Source organism: Castanea sativa, chromosome 3 (genome assembly GCF_040712315.1).
Source record: "Castanea sativa cultivar Marrone di Chiusa Pesio chromosome 3, ASM4071231v1".
Classification (NCBI taxonomy): Eukaryota; Viridiplantae; Streptophyta; class Magnoliopsida; order Fagales; family Fagaceae; genus Castanea; species Castanea sativa.
The window spans coordinates 37,766,290-37,785,825 of NC_134015.1; the positions used below are offsets into that span (position 1 = coordinate 37,766,290).

At 35.1% G+C, this 19,536-nt stretch overlaps 1 protein-coding gene across 2 annotated transcripts; it reads right to left on the bottom strand.

Annotated features, from left to right (window-relative positions):
- Positions 1-1,682: 1,682 nt before the first annotated feature.
- LOC142629989 (putative pentatricopeptide repeat-containing protein At5g13230, mitochondrial) lies at positions 1,683-18,292 on the bottom strand. 2 transcript variants are annotated; one of them, XM_075804047.1, is made up of 3 exons: positions 15,451-18,292; positions 2,056-2,416; positions 1,683-1,949 (listed from the first exon to the last, which is right to left on the bottom strand). In XM_075804047.1, exon 1 carries the CDS (start codon positions 18,069-18,071, stop codon positions 15,570-15,572), a length of 2,502 nt encoding a protein of 833 aa, XP_075660162.1. In that variant the 5' UTR covers positions 18,072-18,292; the 3' UTR covers positions 1,683-1,949; positions 2,056-2,416; positions 15,451-15,569. The 2 variants fall into 2 exon arrangements, with proteins under 2 accessions (XP_075660162.1, XP_075660163.1); XM_075804048.1 differs by having other exon boundaries at positions 14,386-18,292.
- Positions 18,293-19,536: the final 1,244 nt, after the last annotated feature.

The window sequence follows — 19,536 nt, forward strand, 5'->3', positions numbered from 1 at the left end:
CGGTCGTTGACCTGCCGGTCCAGTCGCCGGAGTTGTTTATCAACTCAGCGAGTCGTAACGCTTGCTTCGACTTCTCCAAATCGTCGTGGAGATTGCCGATCGCGACGAGTCGACCTGACGAAGAAGGATACCGAGTTTCGAACTTTCCAAGGATATCTCGTCATTTTGGTGACTTACAAGGGTATTAGAGTGAGGGGTGTTTTGGTAATTTGGTAAGAAGAGGCCGCCACTGACAGAGAAATCGACGAAAGTGTCAACGAAAGAGGAAAGAAGATTTGGGACTTGTTGACACGTTGAGCTTGTTGTGGGTTTTTCCATTGTGAGATTTTTTGTAGTTTAGGTGTTTGTGTTTTTGTCTGTGAGAGATTTGGGTACGAGAGAGACTATGGAGACGAAAGAGTAGGGAGATTGAATGGACTTTGATGGTATTTTTATGCTGAATTTTCTGGGTTTATGAATTTTATTTGCTGGAGGTTTCGTTGTTGATTGAAAGATGAGAAAATCTGGGTTTTTTGGTTTGAGAAAATCTGAGAAGATCTACTACTAGGTTTGTGTTTGTGTTCTTGCTGGAGATCGATTTGTGTTTGTGTTTGGTTGACAAGAAAGGGCAAGAAAATTTGAGCATATGTTATGTTTAAAATCTGGTTTGTGTTCTTTAATATTCTTGTTGAAGATGAATATAGATCTTGATATATTTTTGGATTTTAATTTTTTTTTTAATTTTAAATCTATTAAAAACTTAAGAATGTTAGATTTTCTTTTTTTATCTGATGTGGCATGCTACAGTAAATTTTTAATAATATTTTAATCCTTTTATTTGCCACCTCAGCTATTTCCGTCTGTTGACTGACGAAAAGAACTAAAATAACACGCATTAATTGATTTGGGGACTAAAAGTGATGAAATAAAAATGTAAGGACCAAAATAGAAATATGGTCAAAATGTAAGGACTAAAAGTTCATTTACGCCTTGATTTTGTTCCTAGTGATGTGATGGTAAAATTATATACTTATTTTCTTTTCAATGATTCTTTCATAAACTTCAAAACACAATAAAGAATTAATAATATGTTCTATTCTACTAATTCCTTTCCATTTCATTATTATTATTATCCTGTATTGTTCTTTTATAAATTCACATAGTGATACATAGGTCTTCCCTGAACACTTTTAACTCGATCACTATTGAGAATCCTTATTGCCATTTCAGAATGTTAGGTCGGTGAGTTAGCTTTTAGGTATGATTAGAATGGTCAGCATAACTTTTTTTCAATCACAAAGAAAAGAAATGTTGACAACCAAAACTGAATCTGTAAAGGGTGATAGAATCACCTTCAAAACTGTGTTTCTTGCATATGGATAGTTGACTCAACTAAGCCTTACACCTTGGTAACTGCATATTTAAAACTCACCCCATGTCCTCTTGTTCTTCAAATAGCTGCTTTCAAGTATATAAAAAGGAAAAGAAAATAGCTGACCACCCCCCCCCCCCCTTTTTTTTCTTGGGTAGTGAAAGTTGCACATCACTTATTGCACACAGCTCGTACACACTGCCACACGGGCTGAAAACACGATTTCAAGGGAGTGTGTACCACAGGATGCGATGAACTGTGTGCAATAAGATTTACCACCCCCTCTCCAATGCAGTCATTGCTTTGAAATAAGATTACAGGAGAGTGCAAATTGTATATTACATTGATCTTAGTTAAATAGAAAATTCACTTGAAAAGGTGCGTCGCAAAAACAGCCATCTAGTAAATCATAGTGAAGAAAGGTGTACCTCCATGGTAGCTCAAAATTAGGCCTGTACTATCAGTTCTATAGCCACAAAATTTCCATAGCGGATTTTTTTTTTTTTTTTTTTCTGAATAGTGTTACAGCAACAGGGGAGTATATGTTTACTTTAAGGGAGTGCAAGACAGCCAAATGCAGCATTGATTCTTATTCAATCTGCAACAAAAAATGGAGCCATTAAATTCCAGAAACACCCAAATGCAGCTTCAGTGTATAAGTGATGAATAATCTTTTCTAAAACACTGCATAAGGTGAGACTCACCAGACAACCATTTGTAGAAGAGATTATAGCAAGATTTTCCATGTGTCTTCAATCAATCACCAGGATCTTTACATTCAAAGGAAGCTCAATGACACCCGAAAATTCTAACCCGGTAAAGGAACTTATGCAAGAAATTTCCAGTTGCAAAGGTCAAACACACAAAGCCAAGTCATCACAATGGCCAGTTGTAAGTTTTACCCAGAGCTACCATTGAGAATATTATTTCTGCTTCTGCAGCTGATCTCACCAATCACCATGCAGTATATTTATAGACTGCTACCAAAGTATTAACCCCATTTCCTATAGCTGTGATTCTTACATTCAAAGTATAGAATTTCCACAGTAGTCATTTATCAGCAACCTGAAACCAAAACATATACAATAAGTATATTTTGATTCAAATTATTTTGCAGTTTTGGAAAGATACAATAACAACAACAACAAAGCCTTAGTCCCAAAATTTTGGCGTCGGCTATGGATCCTCAACATATTAGTTAGAGTCAGTCACATGTATTATTTTCCTCCATTCTATTCTACCTATGCAGTTTCAGAAAGATAGAGGAGAAAAAAAAACAAAAGACAGCTTTTGCTTGCAATTTGAGCTACGACAGAAAATGACATATCAATAGGAGACAGGGAAGGCTATTCTGAAAATTACAGCAATTCATGAAAAGGGATCGCATGGATGAGGTTTAGGCCAACTTTTAGATATGCTATGGACAAATGGCAGAACGTTTATAAAATGTGGCATGTTTAATTAGTGGAATGTTCCTAGAGAAGTGAATTGACTTACCAAAGGTACAAAACTGAAAGATTTTTATAAAAAGATAATGAATAGTATATAATTTTGTCCACAAATTTAAATCTTAAAATATATTTTAGTCTTGCTAATTTTGAAAGCAAGTATGAGCATCTTCATCAAGTCTCTGACAAGGACAGTTTCCTACTTTTATCAATAAGCAATTTTACAAGAAATGGTTCTGGAGAACAGGTATGTTGCTGATATGCAAACATTATAATATGTTATCAGTTGATTTTAGGAAACAAACACTCTAATTCTCTTTGAAAGTGATAGGTGAAAATCTAATACAATTTTTTACTCCACTTTAATGCTACATTTGAGGGTAGATTAGGACTCAAAATATTATTTTTATTGGGAGAAATATTGAGCACAGAAGTCAAATAGTATTTCTAAATGGATTGAAATAGTTGTATAATTCAGGTGATAGTGGCAACTATGGAGTAAGAAGAAAACGTTGTAGTTGGTTTGTCAATTGTGTTTTGCAGCTTAACCGTACCAACAAACTAAATTCTCTGCCCTGCAAGATCAACTGTTGCTTTCCAAAAGCTAACATTCTATTAGTATAATGGAAATAGTTATAGATTTTTTCTTTTGTAGCAATGCAGAAGCACTTCATCCATAATAGATTACAAACAAAACTGCATTCACTAAAGAATATTATCCATGAAGAAATGCCCAGACATCTAATATTCTGCTTAAACTTTTTTTTTTTTATAAGCAATGTAAGAATATTATTAAAAATAGAAAAAGTGTCAAACCGAGTACATTGGGGATGTACTATGGGGGCACAAATCAGTAAACAAAAGTACAACGATCAAGAAAAATATTCTGCTTAAACATAAAGATAACAAAGCTCTACCACTAAATCTTGGCGCCATTCCTTAAAGTAAATATTTTACCTTAGATATAAATCACTTGTCTTTGGTTCTTAGAATTGCCACCACTCGTATTATAATCTAATTTCTGATGAAAACTCACACTTGCATGAGGCTTAGTAGATAGGGTAAATTAACAGAAGTAAAATAGTATTAAATATTGGTGGCTATTAACATCTGGTGTTCAATATGATGTGCATGCTCTATTTCCAATCCTTTGACCAAAAGACTGGAAGACCTCTGGCCTCCAGTCCCAGCCTTGAAACCAATAGCAAAAATATGAAGCCTCCCCTTTACTACTGGCCATTGATAGAGGAAAATTAGAATATTCTACATATTTTTGGGATAAGATTATTCTAAGCTTGTTATCTTGCCAAGTATTATTTTTTCAAAACCCATTGCCACCTACAACGTAACCAACAAATATTAAAGATTAAAGTCAAAATGTTGATGATTTTAGAAATATGAATAAGATGTTTTAAGTTTTTGGAAGATTGTGGTCTTAAATACCGCAAATCACTGCATTTACTGAAAGTGCGATATGACACCAAATATTGCAATTAGTGAACTGTGACAATTGCACTTGCAGTGCAACAATATTGCTGATATATCCACGCTATTTTCATATATCGAAAAAATAATCCCTGCCTAGTGAAATATGTAAGATGCAAGTTTGTGTATTCAGTCAAGGATTGAATCATTCAACTCTTTGTTGTTGTATTTTTTTTTTTTTGAGGTAAGATCCCACATATATTAGATTTTTTTCCCCTGCTTTTTGTTAGTGAATGTTTGATGTAAATAACTGAATATGAACATATATACATAAATCTATGTATATTATGCAAAGACATGCATATGTAGGCAGGTATGCATCACTGAAACATCTAAATGATATTATAATATCTTACAAATAAAAGAATAATATATAGTAATAAATTCCTGGAAAAAAAAAATCATCACTGCGAATAGTAGCACGAGAAAGGAAACAAGAATAAAAACAAATATGGCTCAAAGTACGCAAAACATCCATCTTAGTGTAAACATGACCAACTTATAAATAGGGTGTTAGAAGACATCCCCTTCCACACGCAAGCTTGATGGTGACAATGACATCGCATGCCGACAAACTCACAGAATGAGAATGGCATGCTGGTAAACTATGATGACGAGTACGAATTCAACATTCATGACTATGAAAAACAAATTTAAAAATATAAGGCAATATCCCACCATCATTACAGGGTATGCTTTATTGACACTACTTGTCGTGCTGATCAGGTAAGCTGAGATCCACATTTATAACCCCCTAAACCATCCCCCACCCCCGGCGCACCCTTCCCCCAAAAAAAGAGAAAAATAAATAAATAAAACAAAAAATAAATATTAAAAAAAAAAAAAAAAAAAAGGAGCATATTGGGGGGAAAAAAAGCATTCAAGGGAGAAAGAAGTTACAAGGTGAAAAATCGTACTCAATAAAGAGGAATACTCAATCATATGCTTACTTTACATATATATATATATATATATAAGGAGTACTCAGTCACTTAAACCTGCTGTGCAACAGATCTGGAAGAGAGATGCATGATGCAAAAAGAATATTCCAGTTTAGTCTTTTTTTTAATTTTAGTAGTCAACTGTAATTTTATTGTTCAATTGAATTTTATTTTAGGTCTTGGTAGTTAATTAGGTTAGTATTTTATTTAATTTCCTAGAGTCCAGGTTATTTTTGTAAATTAGCAATTGGCTTTCCTGAGTTAACTAGAATTAGGATTTAGTTTTAGTAGTCTATATAAGCATGTTAATAGGTTTGTTTTAGTAGTCTATATAAGTGTATTATATAGATGGGGATTTTCCAATGATGTGGTGCTGGCTTTAGCCAATTGAAGTGCTGACTCCTAGGTTTGTTCTCTCTTGCTTGGCACTGACTCCAAGCAAGCGTAGGTGTTGACCCCTAGGTTATCTCTCCCCCCCCCCCCAACTCTCCGTCTTTGTTTCCATCCAATTTGATTTTATGTTGTGTCAATTTTGGTAACAGACCAAAATTCGATTGTGGATCAAAGAAATGTTATTGCTGTTCAAGACTTGTTTGTAAAGTTCGAACAAAATTAACACCCAGCTTGAGTCATTAGAAACCTCTAGGATGACTAGTCATGATAAAATAACCACATCTCACTCAGGACCCAATGAAATTCCCAACACAAGAGACAACATTTGTAATGAGATATCTTAGTAATGAAGGAACAACAAGTACCAACAAAACTTAGTGTTGAAAGAGAAGTACAGGTGCCAAGAGCTATTGCTTCAACGTTGGTGGAGCAAGAATATACTATAGAGCCTAAAACAAGGTGAAATATCTAAATCATGTGTAATAGATTCAGCCTGTTTAAGAGTCAAATATGTTGTTTACCACTGAAAATGAAGATTTTCCACTACTTAATGAGAAGAAAGTTTAACAAGAGAGCAATAAATTCAAGGGTGCACATGCTGTGAAAAGTGAATTTGATGCATCTACTACATCAACCTTCCATGGTGCATGAAGTTAAATACTTTGACGAAGTGGAAAGGACATATACAATGGTGCTCTATGTGCCTAAATATAAGGTTGTATTATTTGCGACACTAATTCCAGCCTGAGACAAATTTAATGATGTGATGGAATGCATGGCTTCTATGTTCTTAGTGTTGCCAAAAGTGATCCAAAATTTCTTGCAAGTGTCAGATGCCAGATCTCGTATCCCTCAACACTTTAAAACTCAAGATTGAGTTTTGTCCGACCAGGGAACAATGATACAGGACACACAAAGAAATTCTTATCCTAATGATGCAGGACAGTGGTGGGAAAATAGTAATAAAAGAGGAAAAGAAGATAAATTGGACAAATCCTAAGCTTTACCACCTAGAATCTGCCTGACAACCTTAGGCATCTCCACCAAAGGGTGTTTGGCATCACCACCAAACAAGAGAAAAAAATTCATAATTTAGTTTTATTTCAAAGGAAAGTTAAAACAATAAATTCTGAAATAACTTTTGGTGCCCTTCAATTTTGCTGTTGCATCCGTTTTTTGCTTTTGTCCATGTCTCCAGGGGAGGAACCATGAATTTCAGAATTTGACTCCTAACTGTTGAAGAGAACTTATCATCTTTTAAACTCTTTTGATTATATAAATGTTGTCTAGTTTGATATTAGGTTTGTACCACAAAATAATTAATTAATTAAAAAAAAGAACTCAGTATCTTTAAAATTTATAGAATCTCAACAATGATATTTCATAGAATAAAATTCAATTATTATCATCTTCATAGTGAATTATTAAAATTTTCATTGGCAATATAAATTACTAAGTTTTCTACCAAAGTGAATAAAAAAACTTCCAATGAAACCAATTATGAATGATTCAAAACTTTAAGAGTATTGTTAAGAAACACATGCAATTGAGAAAAAAGTACATTATTTCTATAATTATTGGTCTGTTAGTCAATTCATTTTCTTTTGTTTTTAGAACATTGTTTGAGAACTTGAAATTTTTTGGGGGGGCCAGCTCCTAATTTTGTAATGAGTCCTTTAAAAAATTTTTATAATATATAGCTATGAAGCACGGGTGCGTTTCCAGATTCGGGTGCGGGTGCAGGTGCGGGTGCGGGTGCGGGTGCGGGACTCGGCAATTTTTGAACAAGTAAGGTGGGGATGCAGCAGGGTGCAACGATTAAAAAATTATTAAAAATATTTTTATTTTTATTTATATTTTCTATATATTGCTAAGCATACTTTTTCACATTATATAAACATATACCAAATTTAAGAGCAATAGTAGATAATAACTAAAACATGATGTTCATAAATTAAATACAATCCACAAGTTTGAAACTAAAACATTGAAATTAGAATACAGGGAGGGAAGCAAAGAGCAGAGAGCAGAGAGAGGCAGAGAGCAGAGAGCAGAGTGGCAGGGAGGCAGTGATGGTTTTAGGGTTTTTTTTGTTTAAAGATGTTTTTGCACTCTTTTTTTTTAATAATTTTTATTTGAAGTTCGGCCTGATTCAAAGCTGGTATTGGCCTGAATTGGTCAGCCGGCCGATATGATCCAATTCGACCCAAATCGGCACGAATCAGCCCGAGTCGGCGCGTATCCGGAAACCAAAAAAAAATCCGACACAGCACCGACACATGGGCAGTGGCATCGCCCACCGCACCCCGCGTCGGTGCTTTCCTGATATATAGTAGAAGAAATTGTTTTAAATTTTTGGAGGGGCAATGTAGTTCTGCCCCGGCACGTATCTTATAGACCAGCAGCCAGAACAAGAAGACTTATATACAAGATCTACATTCATGTTCACAATGCAATGATGCTATTTTGCACAAGTAAAACTATCATTGCATACAACAAGAATTAATATGCGATAGTCAAGTAGGACAAATAGAAACAAAGTGACAGAGGACAAGGGGAAACAAAGATAGATCATGTATAGAATTCTTGGGTCAGATCTCGTAGCGCTCAAGTAGCTTGGATTTAGCAGAATTACAGATAGGGTTTTGGTTGTGGAAAAGAAAAAAGCTGAAAAATAATATGCATTATAGGCTTTCTAAAAGGGAAAAGGAATAATAGGTGTTAGAATTGTGTGGTTAAATGATCAAATTTATCATATCCCAAAAGCTTAAGCTTTTGGAACAATCGATAATTTAACATGATATCAGAACAAGAGGTACTAAGTTCTATTATTGTCTCCTCCACTCTACTTTTCATTCAAATTCCCATGTGTTAAGCCTCACCTATTAAAAATGTAGTTTCAGCCCACATGTGAGGGGGAGTATTAGAATTGTGTGCTTAAATTATTAAATTTATCATATCCCAAAAGCTTTTAGAACAATTAGTAATTTGACAGTAGGATTGGGGATGAATAAAAGATTTGGCTTCCTGTTCCAGTGCTGTGAACAGTAATGGGGCTGTTTAAAGGTTATTTGGGGTTATTGATGGATAGGTGGCTTAGGGTTTTGAATTTTTATGAAGGCAGTGAGAAATTTAATCTCAATATTATTTTATTTTTGTGTCAAAGAGAGAGGACAAGGGGAAACAAAGTGACAGAGGACAAGGGGAAACAAAGATAGATCATGTATAGAATTCTTGGGTCAGATCTCGTAGCGCTCAAGTAGCTTGGATTTAGCAGAATTACAGATAGGGTTTTGGTTGTGGAAAAGAAAAAAGCTGAAAAATAATATGCATTATAGGCTTTCTAAAAGGGAAAAGGAATAGTAGGTGTTAGAATTGTGTGGTTAAATGATCAAATTTATCATATCGCAAAAGCTTAAGCTTTTGGAACAATCGATAATTTAACATGATATCAGAACAAGAGGTACTAAGTTCTATCATTGTCTCCTCCACTCTACTTTTCATTCAAATTCCCATGTGTTAAACCTCACCTATTAAAAAGGTAGTTTCAGCCCACATGTGAGGGAGAGTATTAGAATTGTGTGCTTAAATTATTAAATTTATCATATCCCAAAAGCTTTTAGAACAATTAGTAATTTGACAGTAGGATTGGGGATGAATAAAAGATTTGGCTTCCTGTTCCAGTGCTGTGAACAGTAATGGGGCTGTTTAAAGGTTATTTGGGGTTATTGATGGATAGGTGGCTTAGGGTTTTGAATTTTTATGAAGGCAGTGAGAAATTTAATCTCAATATTATTTTATTTTTGTGTCAAAGAGAGTTTTGTGATTTCCTAAGTCTTGGACATGGGCCACTAGGTCTTATTTTGGATTTTAGGGTTTAAAAGGTGACAAACTTGTGTGTTTCCAAGGGTTTAAGTTTTAAGGGATTTAAAAACAAACAGGGGAAAACAATAAACTTCTAGGCTTCACACTTTAAGATTTCCTTAACATCACACCTCGGAGAAGGTTATATCACACAAAACTCAAATAATGCTTCAAAACCTATGAATTTAGAAAGTTATACTCCTTTCCCCTCTCAAATTAAACTATAAAAGCATTACATCCCTTTAAATATAAAACAAATACCTATTCTTCTAGAACTTGGACTTCTTAAAATCCTCAAAAGAGTTGGACCCCTTGGGCCTTTACTACTAAGCCCAACTAAAAAACTAAGCTTTAATAAAATTCAAAACCTTATGGACCATTAATACAGCCCATTTCCCTAAATTAGGAAATTACAAAATTAACACTAACACTTAAAACTAAATAAAATAAAATAAAATTGAGATTGAGATTGACTTTTCACTTGCTACATCATTCTCCCCTGGACGGAGAAAACTCATTCTCCAATTTTGAGGTGTTAAAATAAGAATCTTGATTTCTTGAAGTGCGTCCATAAACATTGAATCAAACGATTGAATTTGAATTTTCTTGCTTTTATTCGTCTAAGGTAGCAATGATGATAATGATACACCCACCAAACTAACTAAACCGTTGAACCATTAAACTTTCCAAGTATGACAAAATCAATATCTTGAAAACTTGATGTATGCAATAGAGCTTTTTGCTTTGCTTAGTAACATGAACCTGGGAAAAAGATGCTTCGGCCTTTATATCCTTCACTTTTGCCTTGTTTTTATACATTGCTTGCTCAATTTCAGCTTCATTAGCAATTTCCATCCCTTTAGAGTCTTGTTTTATTATAAGATCTTCATTTGTTTCAGCTTTGACCTTATTGAGAATGGTAGTTGAGACTGATTTCTGCAAATTCCAATCCTTGAACGAATGGCACTTTATAAATGCATTGATCCTTTATCATATTTCCATTTATTGTGACTCAAAATCCTCTTGCTAATATGCTTGTATCTCTCCTATGTTACTAGATAACTTGTACCTTTGACAAAATCAACAGCTACATAGGACATAAAGATTTCGATAAATTTTTCGAAAACAAATCAATGAAATTCTTGGACATATTAGCTGGAATTTGAGGCATTTCTCTAGGATTGTCAGCTAATGTTTTGGTAGCTTCTGTTGCTACAACAGAAATTATAGGTTCTGGTTCTTTGCCTTTATCTTGAAACTTCCCTTTGCCAAGTAATTCAGAAACCTTCTTTACATCAGAGGTTTCTGTTTTTGACCTTTCAGCTTCTTGTTTGGGCTCTCTTCATGCTTTTTAAGCATTTGGACATCCTGTTTAGCTTTTTTTCTTCTTGCTGTTCAAATTTTAGACCAGGCTATTCTAGCATTTTAGAATGCTGTCTTGGAAATTCAGCTTTTCCTATATATTGCATATTCCTTTACTTTATGATCAGATCTAAAACTTTTGTTATCATTTCCCACATGAAAGTTGTATCAATAAACTTCTAGAAGATTAAAATATTGTAGTAGACATCTTCTCTTGAATTTCATATCTCATCCCACACTTAAATTGAGCAATTGTCAAGTGCTTGCATTCAACAACTCACATTTGATTGTTAGTTTACCAAACATTCTAGCATAATCAATCACTAATAGATTACCTTGGTGAAAACTAACAATCTCATCATAAAGTCTTAGTTTAAGTCTATCTTGAAAAATCCTTTCTTAAGATGCATCTGTCACTCCAACGCATCATTGAAGTCGTGTAAAATCTATAACTATGTGAAATGCAACCTGCTCTGATACCAAAATATAGGACAAGGGTGAACGAAGCAAAATCATCTGGCAGTGCTTGGGCAGCTTGGATTTTGAAGAGTTAGGGTTAGGGTTTGGTGGGAAAAAAGATGGAAAATGATAAGGATTATAGGAATCTAATAGGGAAAGTAAATAGTAAGATTTGGGAATGAAACAAAAGGAAAAAACCAAGATTTGGGTTGGCATTCAAGGTCTGTGAGAAATAACCTGTGAACAGTAATAGGGTGGTCTAAGGATTATTTGGGGTTATTTGATTGGTGGGTGGGTTAAGATTTTGAAGTTCTGGATTTTGGGGTTTTAAGGGTGACAAAAAAACCTATATATATATATATATATAATATTTGCAAGGGTTTAAGTTTCTGGGAATTTAAGAAGGAAAATGAAAAAAAAATAAACTTCTAGGCATCACACCTAGGATTTCCTTGGCATCACAATTTAGATAAGGTTGTATCAGACAAACCCCAAATAAAGCTCATAGCCTCTAAAAGTTTGGAAAACTTATTCTCCTTCCTCTAAAATGAAAGAATTACATCCCTTGATATATAAAACTAATACCTATTCCTAAAAGAAATTGGACTTCTTAAAACCCTAATAAGAGTTGGACTGCTTTGGCCTTTACTACTAAGCCCAACTAAATAACTACACTAAAATAAAATCCTAGCATAAGACCTAATGGACTATTACTACAGCCTGTCCAGAGATTAGGAAATTACAAAATTTTCCTTGACACTTACAAATAAAAAAAATAGAGATTGAATTCTCACTACCTGCATCACAAAGTCAAATCAGATTTAGATTTCATGGGTTGGACAGCTCTTATTTTAGAAGATTCGTGGTTAGGGATTGGTGGAAAAAATGCAAGAAAATAGTAAGGAATATGGGATTTCTAATGGTGAAAAGGAATAGTAGGATTTGGGAATGAAATAAAATAAAAAAGCCATGATCCGGGGTCGCTGTTCCAAGGTTGTAAATAGTAACCCAAACAGTGTTTTGATTCTACATGGGGTATTTTGCGCTATTTGTTGGATGGGCATTTAGGGCGTGAAGTTTGGATTTTAGGGTTTAAAAGGTGACAAATCAATGCATATTTGTAAGGTTTTAAGCTGCTAGGAATTTAAGAACAATAAAGAAAAACAATAAATTTTAAGGCTTCACTCCTAGGATTTCCTTGGTACCACCTCAGAGAAAGTTGTATCACACAAACCTCAAATAAAGCTTCATAACTTCTGAAAATTTAGAAAACTTATTTTTCTTCTCTTGAATAGAAAGCATCGCATCCACATAAATAGATGAATAATACCTATTCCCAGTACAACTTGGACTTCTTGAAACCCTAATAAGACTTGGACTTGGACTCCTTGGGCTTTACCACTAAGCCTAAACTAATGATTAAATAGATGATTAATACCTATTTTTCTTTTTTCCTTTTTCCCTGATTGTTCTTGTTCAAATTTTACAGCAGATGTTCTAACTTTTTCGAATGTTGTCATGGAAAATCAGCTTCCTGTCATACATATAGTGGATTCCTTCACTTTATGATTAGATCCAAAAACCCTAGTGATAGTTTTCCACACGATAGTTGTATCAATAACTTCTTGGAGATCAGAAAACTGTAGACTGGGACATCTTCTCTCAAATATCAGATCTTAGCCAACACTTGAATCGAGCAATTGTCATGCTTTCACATTCAACTACTCCACATTTGATAGTTAGCTCATCAAACTTCCTAGTATAAGCAATTACTAATACATTACCTTGGTGAAAACCATCTCATTTTTATGTCTTTGTCTAAATCTATATTGAAGAACCTTTTTCTTTAAGCGCATCTGTAACTCATTCTATCCCATCATTGACGGCATGTAAAATCTACCACCATGTGAAAACATATGGTGTAACCCACTTTGAAACCAAATTTGATGTAGGAAAAAGGAGAACAAAAGAATTCTTAAGTCAGGTCTGGCAGGAATTAGGGTTAGGGTTTTGTGGGAAAAGGCCAGAAAATAGTAAGGAATATAGGGTTTCTAATGGTGAAAAGAAATGAAGGATTTGGGGATGAAATAAAGGAGAAAAGCTAAGTTCCAGGTTGCTGTTCCAGAGTTGCAAATGGTAACCAGTGAACAAAGTTTTGGCACTTTGTGGGGTATTTGGGTAATTTGATGGATGGGTGGTTAGGGTTTTGAAGTTTTGAATTTTAGGTTTTAAAATGTGATAAATCAATGCACACTTGCAAGGTTTTAAGTTGTTGGGAATTTAGAAATAGAAAAGAAAAACAATAAACTTCTAGGCACCGCACCTAGGATTTCCTTGGAGAATGTTATATCACACAAACCTCAAACAATTAGATAATTTAAGCAAGAATAAGCTTAGGAAAAGAAATATTCCCCGTCTCAAAATATTTGAAAGTTTGCAAAATGCCATGTGTTTTAATGAAACAAAATAAACATAACAATATTCCGAAAATACTGTGAGGTGAACCATGTGTGCTTGGAATTACTCTGCACTCATACCCATCACTTGATTTTCAGCATTTTATGAAGATGGTGTTCATTTTGATTCTTAAAATCTGTGTCATTTTCAAACTTTCATCTATTGTGGGACAAAGGGAATATAAAGTCTGAAATCCCTGAATTGGTGCAAAATTCTAGATCAGCTATATTTATTAGGTTTTTAAGTAGCAGAAGCAAATTTCTTTCAGAAATGAACGGTGAGTGATGCGTTCATCTAGGTCAGTCATGATAAACTGTTAAGGAATCCAAATAAAAGTATTAAACTTTGGTGTGGGGGGGGGGGGGGGGAGGATAATAGAGGCTCTCAACAGATCTTGAATCTGGATTATTTGTAGGGAGAAAAGAACTTGCAGAAACCAAATAAGAAAACCATACCAGGTCAGTGAGGTCACACATACTGAAGTATAAACAGTAGACCACACTAGGAGTATAACCAAAGGTCTTATGAATTACAGAAAAATATTTTATATATAAGACCACAAGAAAGCAAAGAGAGCACAAACAACTTTTAGAGAATTAATCCTTCTAAAACAAACAAGTCATACCTTCACACCTTGTCTAGTACATCTTGTTAGACAGAATCATGACCCATTCATCACATTGGACATCGCAGCTGCAAGTAAAATAATGGTGCAAACCTTTAAACTGCATCAGAATCAGGCTCTAGCACCCATCATTATGAACTCTAGTAAAAATAGGACAAAAGAGCAAACTTTGATCCTTGATACAGTGATGCAGCACATGCAAACTAGCAAAACTTGACTGCTAAAAATTCAAAAATAGTGCTCTAGACAAACACAAATGCACTAAAATCAGTTCATCAATATTGATGACGCTGGAAATTTTCACTTCATTAGACGGTGGGCCCCTTACAACTCTAAAACGCAATAGGATCAAACTTTAGCTATCTTAAGAGCCAACTGTCATAAAGCCAATTTACTTATTGTACTTAAAGGTTTTAGTCTCTGGTTGGGGCTTTCTTCCCTTACAATGACAACTAGTACTCAAACAAGTGTATTCCTTCAGTTTAAAATCCCAAGTTACTGGTATTGTTGTAATAGTGGCAAATGTCACTGCCAATAACTTCATTTGCAAATGTCGCAGGTCAAAGTCCTTCCTAGATATCAATAAAAAGGTAGGACCGTTATATGAGAAACAAAACTAGGAGAGGAGTCCAATAACCAAATCTCAGTCTATTAAACTTCAAGGGCATAGACCATAACTCAATAGATAGAGTAGACAACCAAATTAGGAACTATATGTACTAAAGATATGATTACCCAACATATAAAACAATACAAGAGATATGATTCCCAACATATAATACAATTTTTGAGACAGAATGTCATCAATGAAGGACTCATTCATGAACTCCGTATGTCACTGGTCTACACATGAGTAATTAAAAACACATTACTAAGTCTTATAATCAGAAATTAACTCACTTCTTTGCATTATTAAGACAACTGCTATTTTTCCCCTTTTTGGTTCTTTCACCTCTCTAGTGTTTCCTACTAACCCAACATAGAGTAGTCAAATAACTGCAGATCAGCAATCAAATGGTTGTAGCAAAGCACTATTATTCTACATGATAAAGGATGCAGAATTACCTAGAAGACAGCAAGTTCTTGCCTGCTTCTTACCAATGAACGTCTGTAATTATGAACCTCCATGAAGAAATACAAACCTCGGTCTTTCAAGAAAGGTAGATCTTGTTAAAGACCTTCACTCACCAATAATCACCACAACAGCAAACCCCATCCTTAAAATGATGGAACCGATTCATGTCTCTGATAATTATATCTCGCTGCACAACCTTTGATATTAACTTCATTGCAACATGACAATCCACACATATTCGGAGGTTTTTAATGATACGAATAGGGCTCCCAGATGGCATTTTAATTAGCCCATAAGCAAGAGCTAATCTTTCACTATGTACCCATAAGAGATGCTCCTTTTCATCATCATCCACATCAACCAAAACTGCATTATGGTTAGGAACATATCCTGCCTTCCTGGTTTTCATTTTCAAAGATTCCAGCATCCCATTAATTATTTTCATTTCAGGATGTGAAGTATCTCCAACAGTGAAATAATGAACTATTCCCTGGTTCTCAATCCAACTGAGACCTGGTTCCTTCTTTACTCCTTTCCTCTTCATGTTTTTCCTAACTGAAGCAACATTTCCCCACCTCCTTGCAGTGGCATATATATTTGACAATAACACATGGGTTGCTTCATCTTGGGGTTCCATTTCAAAGACACGCTGTGCAGAAATTCTACCAAGCTCAACATCATTATGGATAACACAAGCCCCAAGCAAAGCACGCCAAACCATAACACTAGGCTCAAATGGGATTTCCTTGATCAACTTGAAAGCCTTATCAAGATGTCCTGATCTCCCTAGAAGCCAGACCAAACAAGTATAGTGCTCTATACATGGTTCGATGCCATAATCTTGCACCATAGAATTAAAATAAGCTTGCCCTTGATCTAGTAGCCCTGCATTGCTACAAGCTGACAGAACGCCAACAAAAGTTAATTTGTTTGGTTTACACTTCATATCCTGCATCATTTCAAAAAAATTTAGAGCCTCCCTACCCAAACCATGCATAGAATATCCTGAGATCATAGCGTTCCATGAAACTTCATCTCGTTCATTCAATGTGTCAAATATAGTTCGGGCATCCTTAATGCTCCCACACTTAGCATACATATCTATTAAAGCATTACCAACAACAATATTCTTGTTATAAATGGTTTTGACTGTCAAGGAATGGATCTGAACTCCCAGATCCATGGCTGCCAGACTAGCACAAGCTCGAAGTACACTAGAGTATGTCACTTCTGTCGCACACACCTGGTATTCAAGCATATCTAAAAATAACTTGAGTGCCTTCTCCCCATCACCTGACTGCACGTAGCCAACAATCATAGTGTTCCAAGTAACATCATTTCTGTTTGGCAATTCCAAAAATAGATCCATAGAGTCCTCCATCCTCAAACACTTAGCATAGACATCCATGAGGGCATTGTAAACAAACACATCTGAGTTGAGACCAACTTTGAGTACATGAGAATGGATCTGCTTCCCCAAATCTAAACCTTTCATAGTTGCACAAGCTTGCAGGATACTAGCAAATGTAAACTGATTAGGTACAACAAAAGCTTGCCTCATTTGACAAAACAATTGCACAGCTTCTTCACACCGATCACTTTGAGCATAACGTGCAATCATGAAACTCCAAGGAATCACGTCTTTCTTAGGGATCTCCTCGAATGCCCGCTGAGCATCATCAATGTCTCCAGACTTCGTGTACAGTTCAAGTAATGCAACACCCACATAAAGATCCTGTTCATAGCGAGTTTTCAATGCACACCCATGAACACCCTTCGCCACACCAAAAGCCTTCAGTCCAAGACAGGCCTTGAGCACACCAGCAAAAGTAAAATTATTTGGCTTGAACCCAATTATCCTCATTTGAGAAAAGGCTCTTAATGCCTCTTCAAAACAATCATTCTCAGAATAACAAGCTACCATCCCAGTCCAAGAAACCATATCCTTACATACAATCCCATCAAAAACTTCACTAGCATTATCAACTTGCCCACAAACAGAATAAGCATCAATAAGAGTAGTCCCAACAAATGCATTAGAGTCATGACCAAGCTTACAAACACAAGCATGAAGTGTCCAACCTAGTTCACCCCATCCCATACTCACAAGCAACTTCAAAATCGCAGAAAAAACAAAAGGGTTAAGCTCGTGACCCTCTCTATGTAACCTGGCAAACAACTCCACACCCTCAACGAGTCTCAAGGACTGCGCGTATCCCTGAATTAAAGTAACAAATGAGATCGTGTTTCTCTCAGGCATTTCGTCGAACAGTTTAATAGCATCACACAACAACTCCGATTTCACATACATGTTGAGAAGAATGTTGTATCCGAACAAGTCTAAACAGCCACCTCTTTTCAGAATCTCAGAGTGGAGAGCCTTCCCTGAAGTTGGGTCACCGTTTTGGACACAATCTTGAAGCATAGTGGCGTATGCGTGAGAGTTGAACTCTGAGCTTGGAAGCTCCATACAAGTCGTGCATTGCCGGGTCAATTGGACCGCTTGGGCTGAGAAATAACGTTGTGAGAAGCATATCCAAGCGTTGGATTTTCTGCAATGTGTTAAGAAATTTATACAAGGCAGAGTTCTGTAACAAAACAATCTGATCATGCGCCTTGGAGATTTGGGGTTGGATTCTCAATCTCACAAATTCGAATCTAAAATTTCTTGAAAAAAGTAAAAGAAAACATATGAATAAATAACAATAGTAGACCATATGGATGGTACCCTTTTGGCAAAGGCTAAAACTTAAAATGAAGCATCAAAATCGAAGTTGTAAAACGTAAGGTGCTTTATTAGAAAATTGAATCAAACTTTTACTTTTTTCTTTTTTCTTTTTTCTTTTTTCTTTTTTATTTTTTTTTTTTTTTTTAAGAATACTAAATATTTATAACAGGGAGAAGTGAAAAAATTGAATCAAACATAAATTGAAAGGAAAATGGTTAATATGGAATGAATCAAACAGGAAGAAAAAAATGAAGTGTAATTTCTCCAATAAAAATCTTATAATATAACAAAATGAAAACAACTAGACCTTGCAAAATTGGACCCAAACCCGATAACTTGACTTAAACCCAAAGAAAATTACTCAACCTGACGTGAGATTTTCAACCAAGAGTGAAAAGCAGGCTGATCTATTCCCAACTAGTTTAATAGGTCAAGTTTGGCCAACTTGTGACTTAATTCGACCCGTTTCTAATATTTTTTCCCACATATTAAATTTAGATGAGATATTATAGTACTTAGTACATTCATCTTTCACAGTTCACATGCACATTTAGTATTAATGATATTTATTTTTTGGGTAATTACACTAAACTCACCTATAGTTTGGCCCAAAATCACTTTACCAACCCGTGATTTAAAAAGTGTCACTTTATCCACTGAGGTATGTTCTGCTTATTTTCCGTAACTTACCTCTGCTAAAATCATGAGTAAATAAATATTTTTGCTCAAATTTTATGCCTCTCTCTTCCCAAAACAAAAATAGCACAAAAATTCAAGAGAAACAAGATCAAAAGAGGGTTTTGTGAAAATTAATATTTGGACCCTATATTCAAAACTCCTAATTTCATAGTAGGAGAACATCAAATTGTCATTCCATTGGAATGACACTACCTGTAGGTTGTGGGACATAAGGAATCTGTCCGAGTCCGTAACTGTAATAACGGGAAGGATGGGGGCAATAAGAGCTGTAAAGTTCAGCTCTGATGGCCGGTTTATGGCAATGGCTGAGCCGGCAGACTTTGTTCATATTTTTGACACAAAGTCGGGATATGTGCATGCACAAGAGATTGATATGTTTGGGGAGATTGCTGGAATATCTTTTAGCCCAGATGTTGAAGCTCTTTTTGTAGGGGTATTTGATTGCACATACTGCAGCTTGTTAGAGTTTAATTGGAGGCACTATAACCTATACGAGGATTCCATCTATTAGTGGTTTGCGCCCTTAAATCTAAAGCCAACCACTCCACCAACTTGGACTGATGGATGTGCATAATTTTTCTGCAGAGGTTTTTGTTTGACTGTGTGAAGCTTAGTCTTAGTATGTTCAGTTCCCCCTAATAACATATTG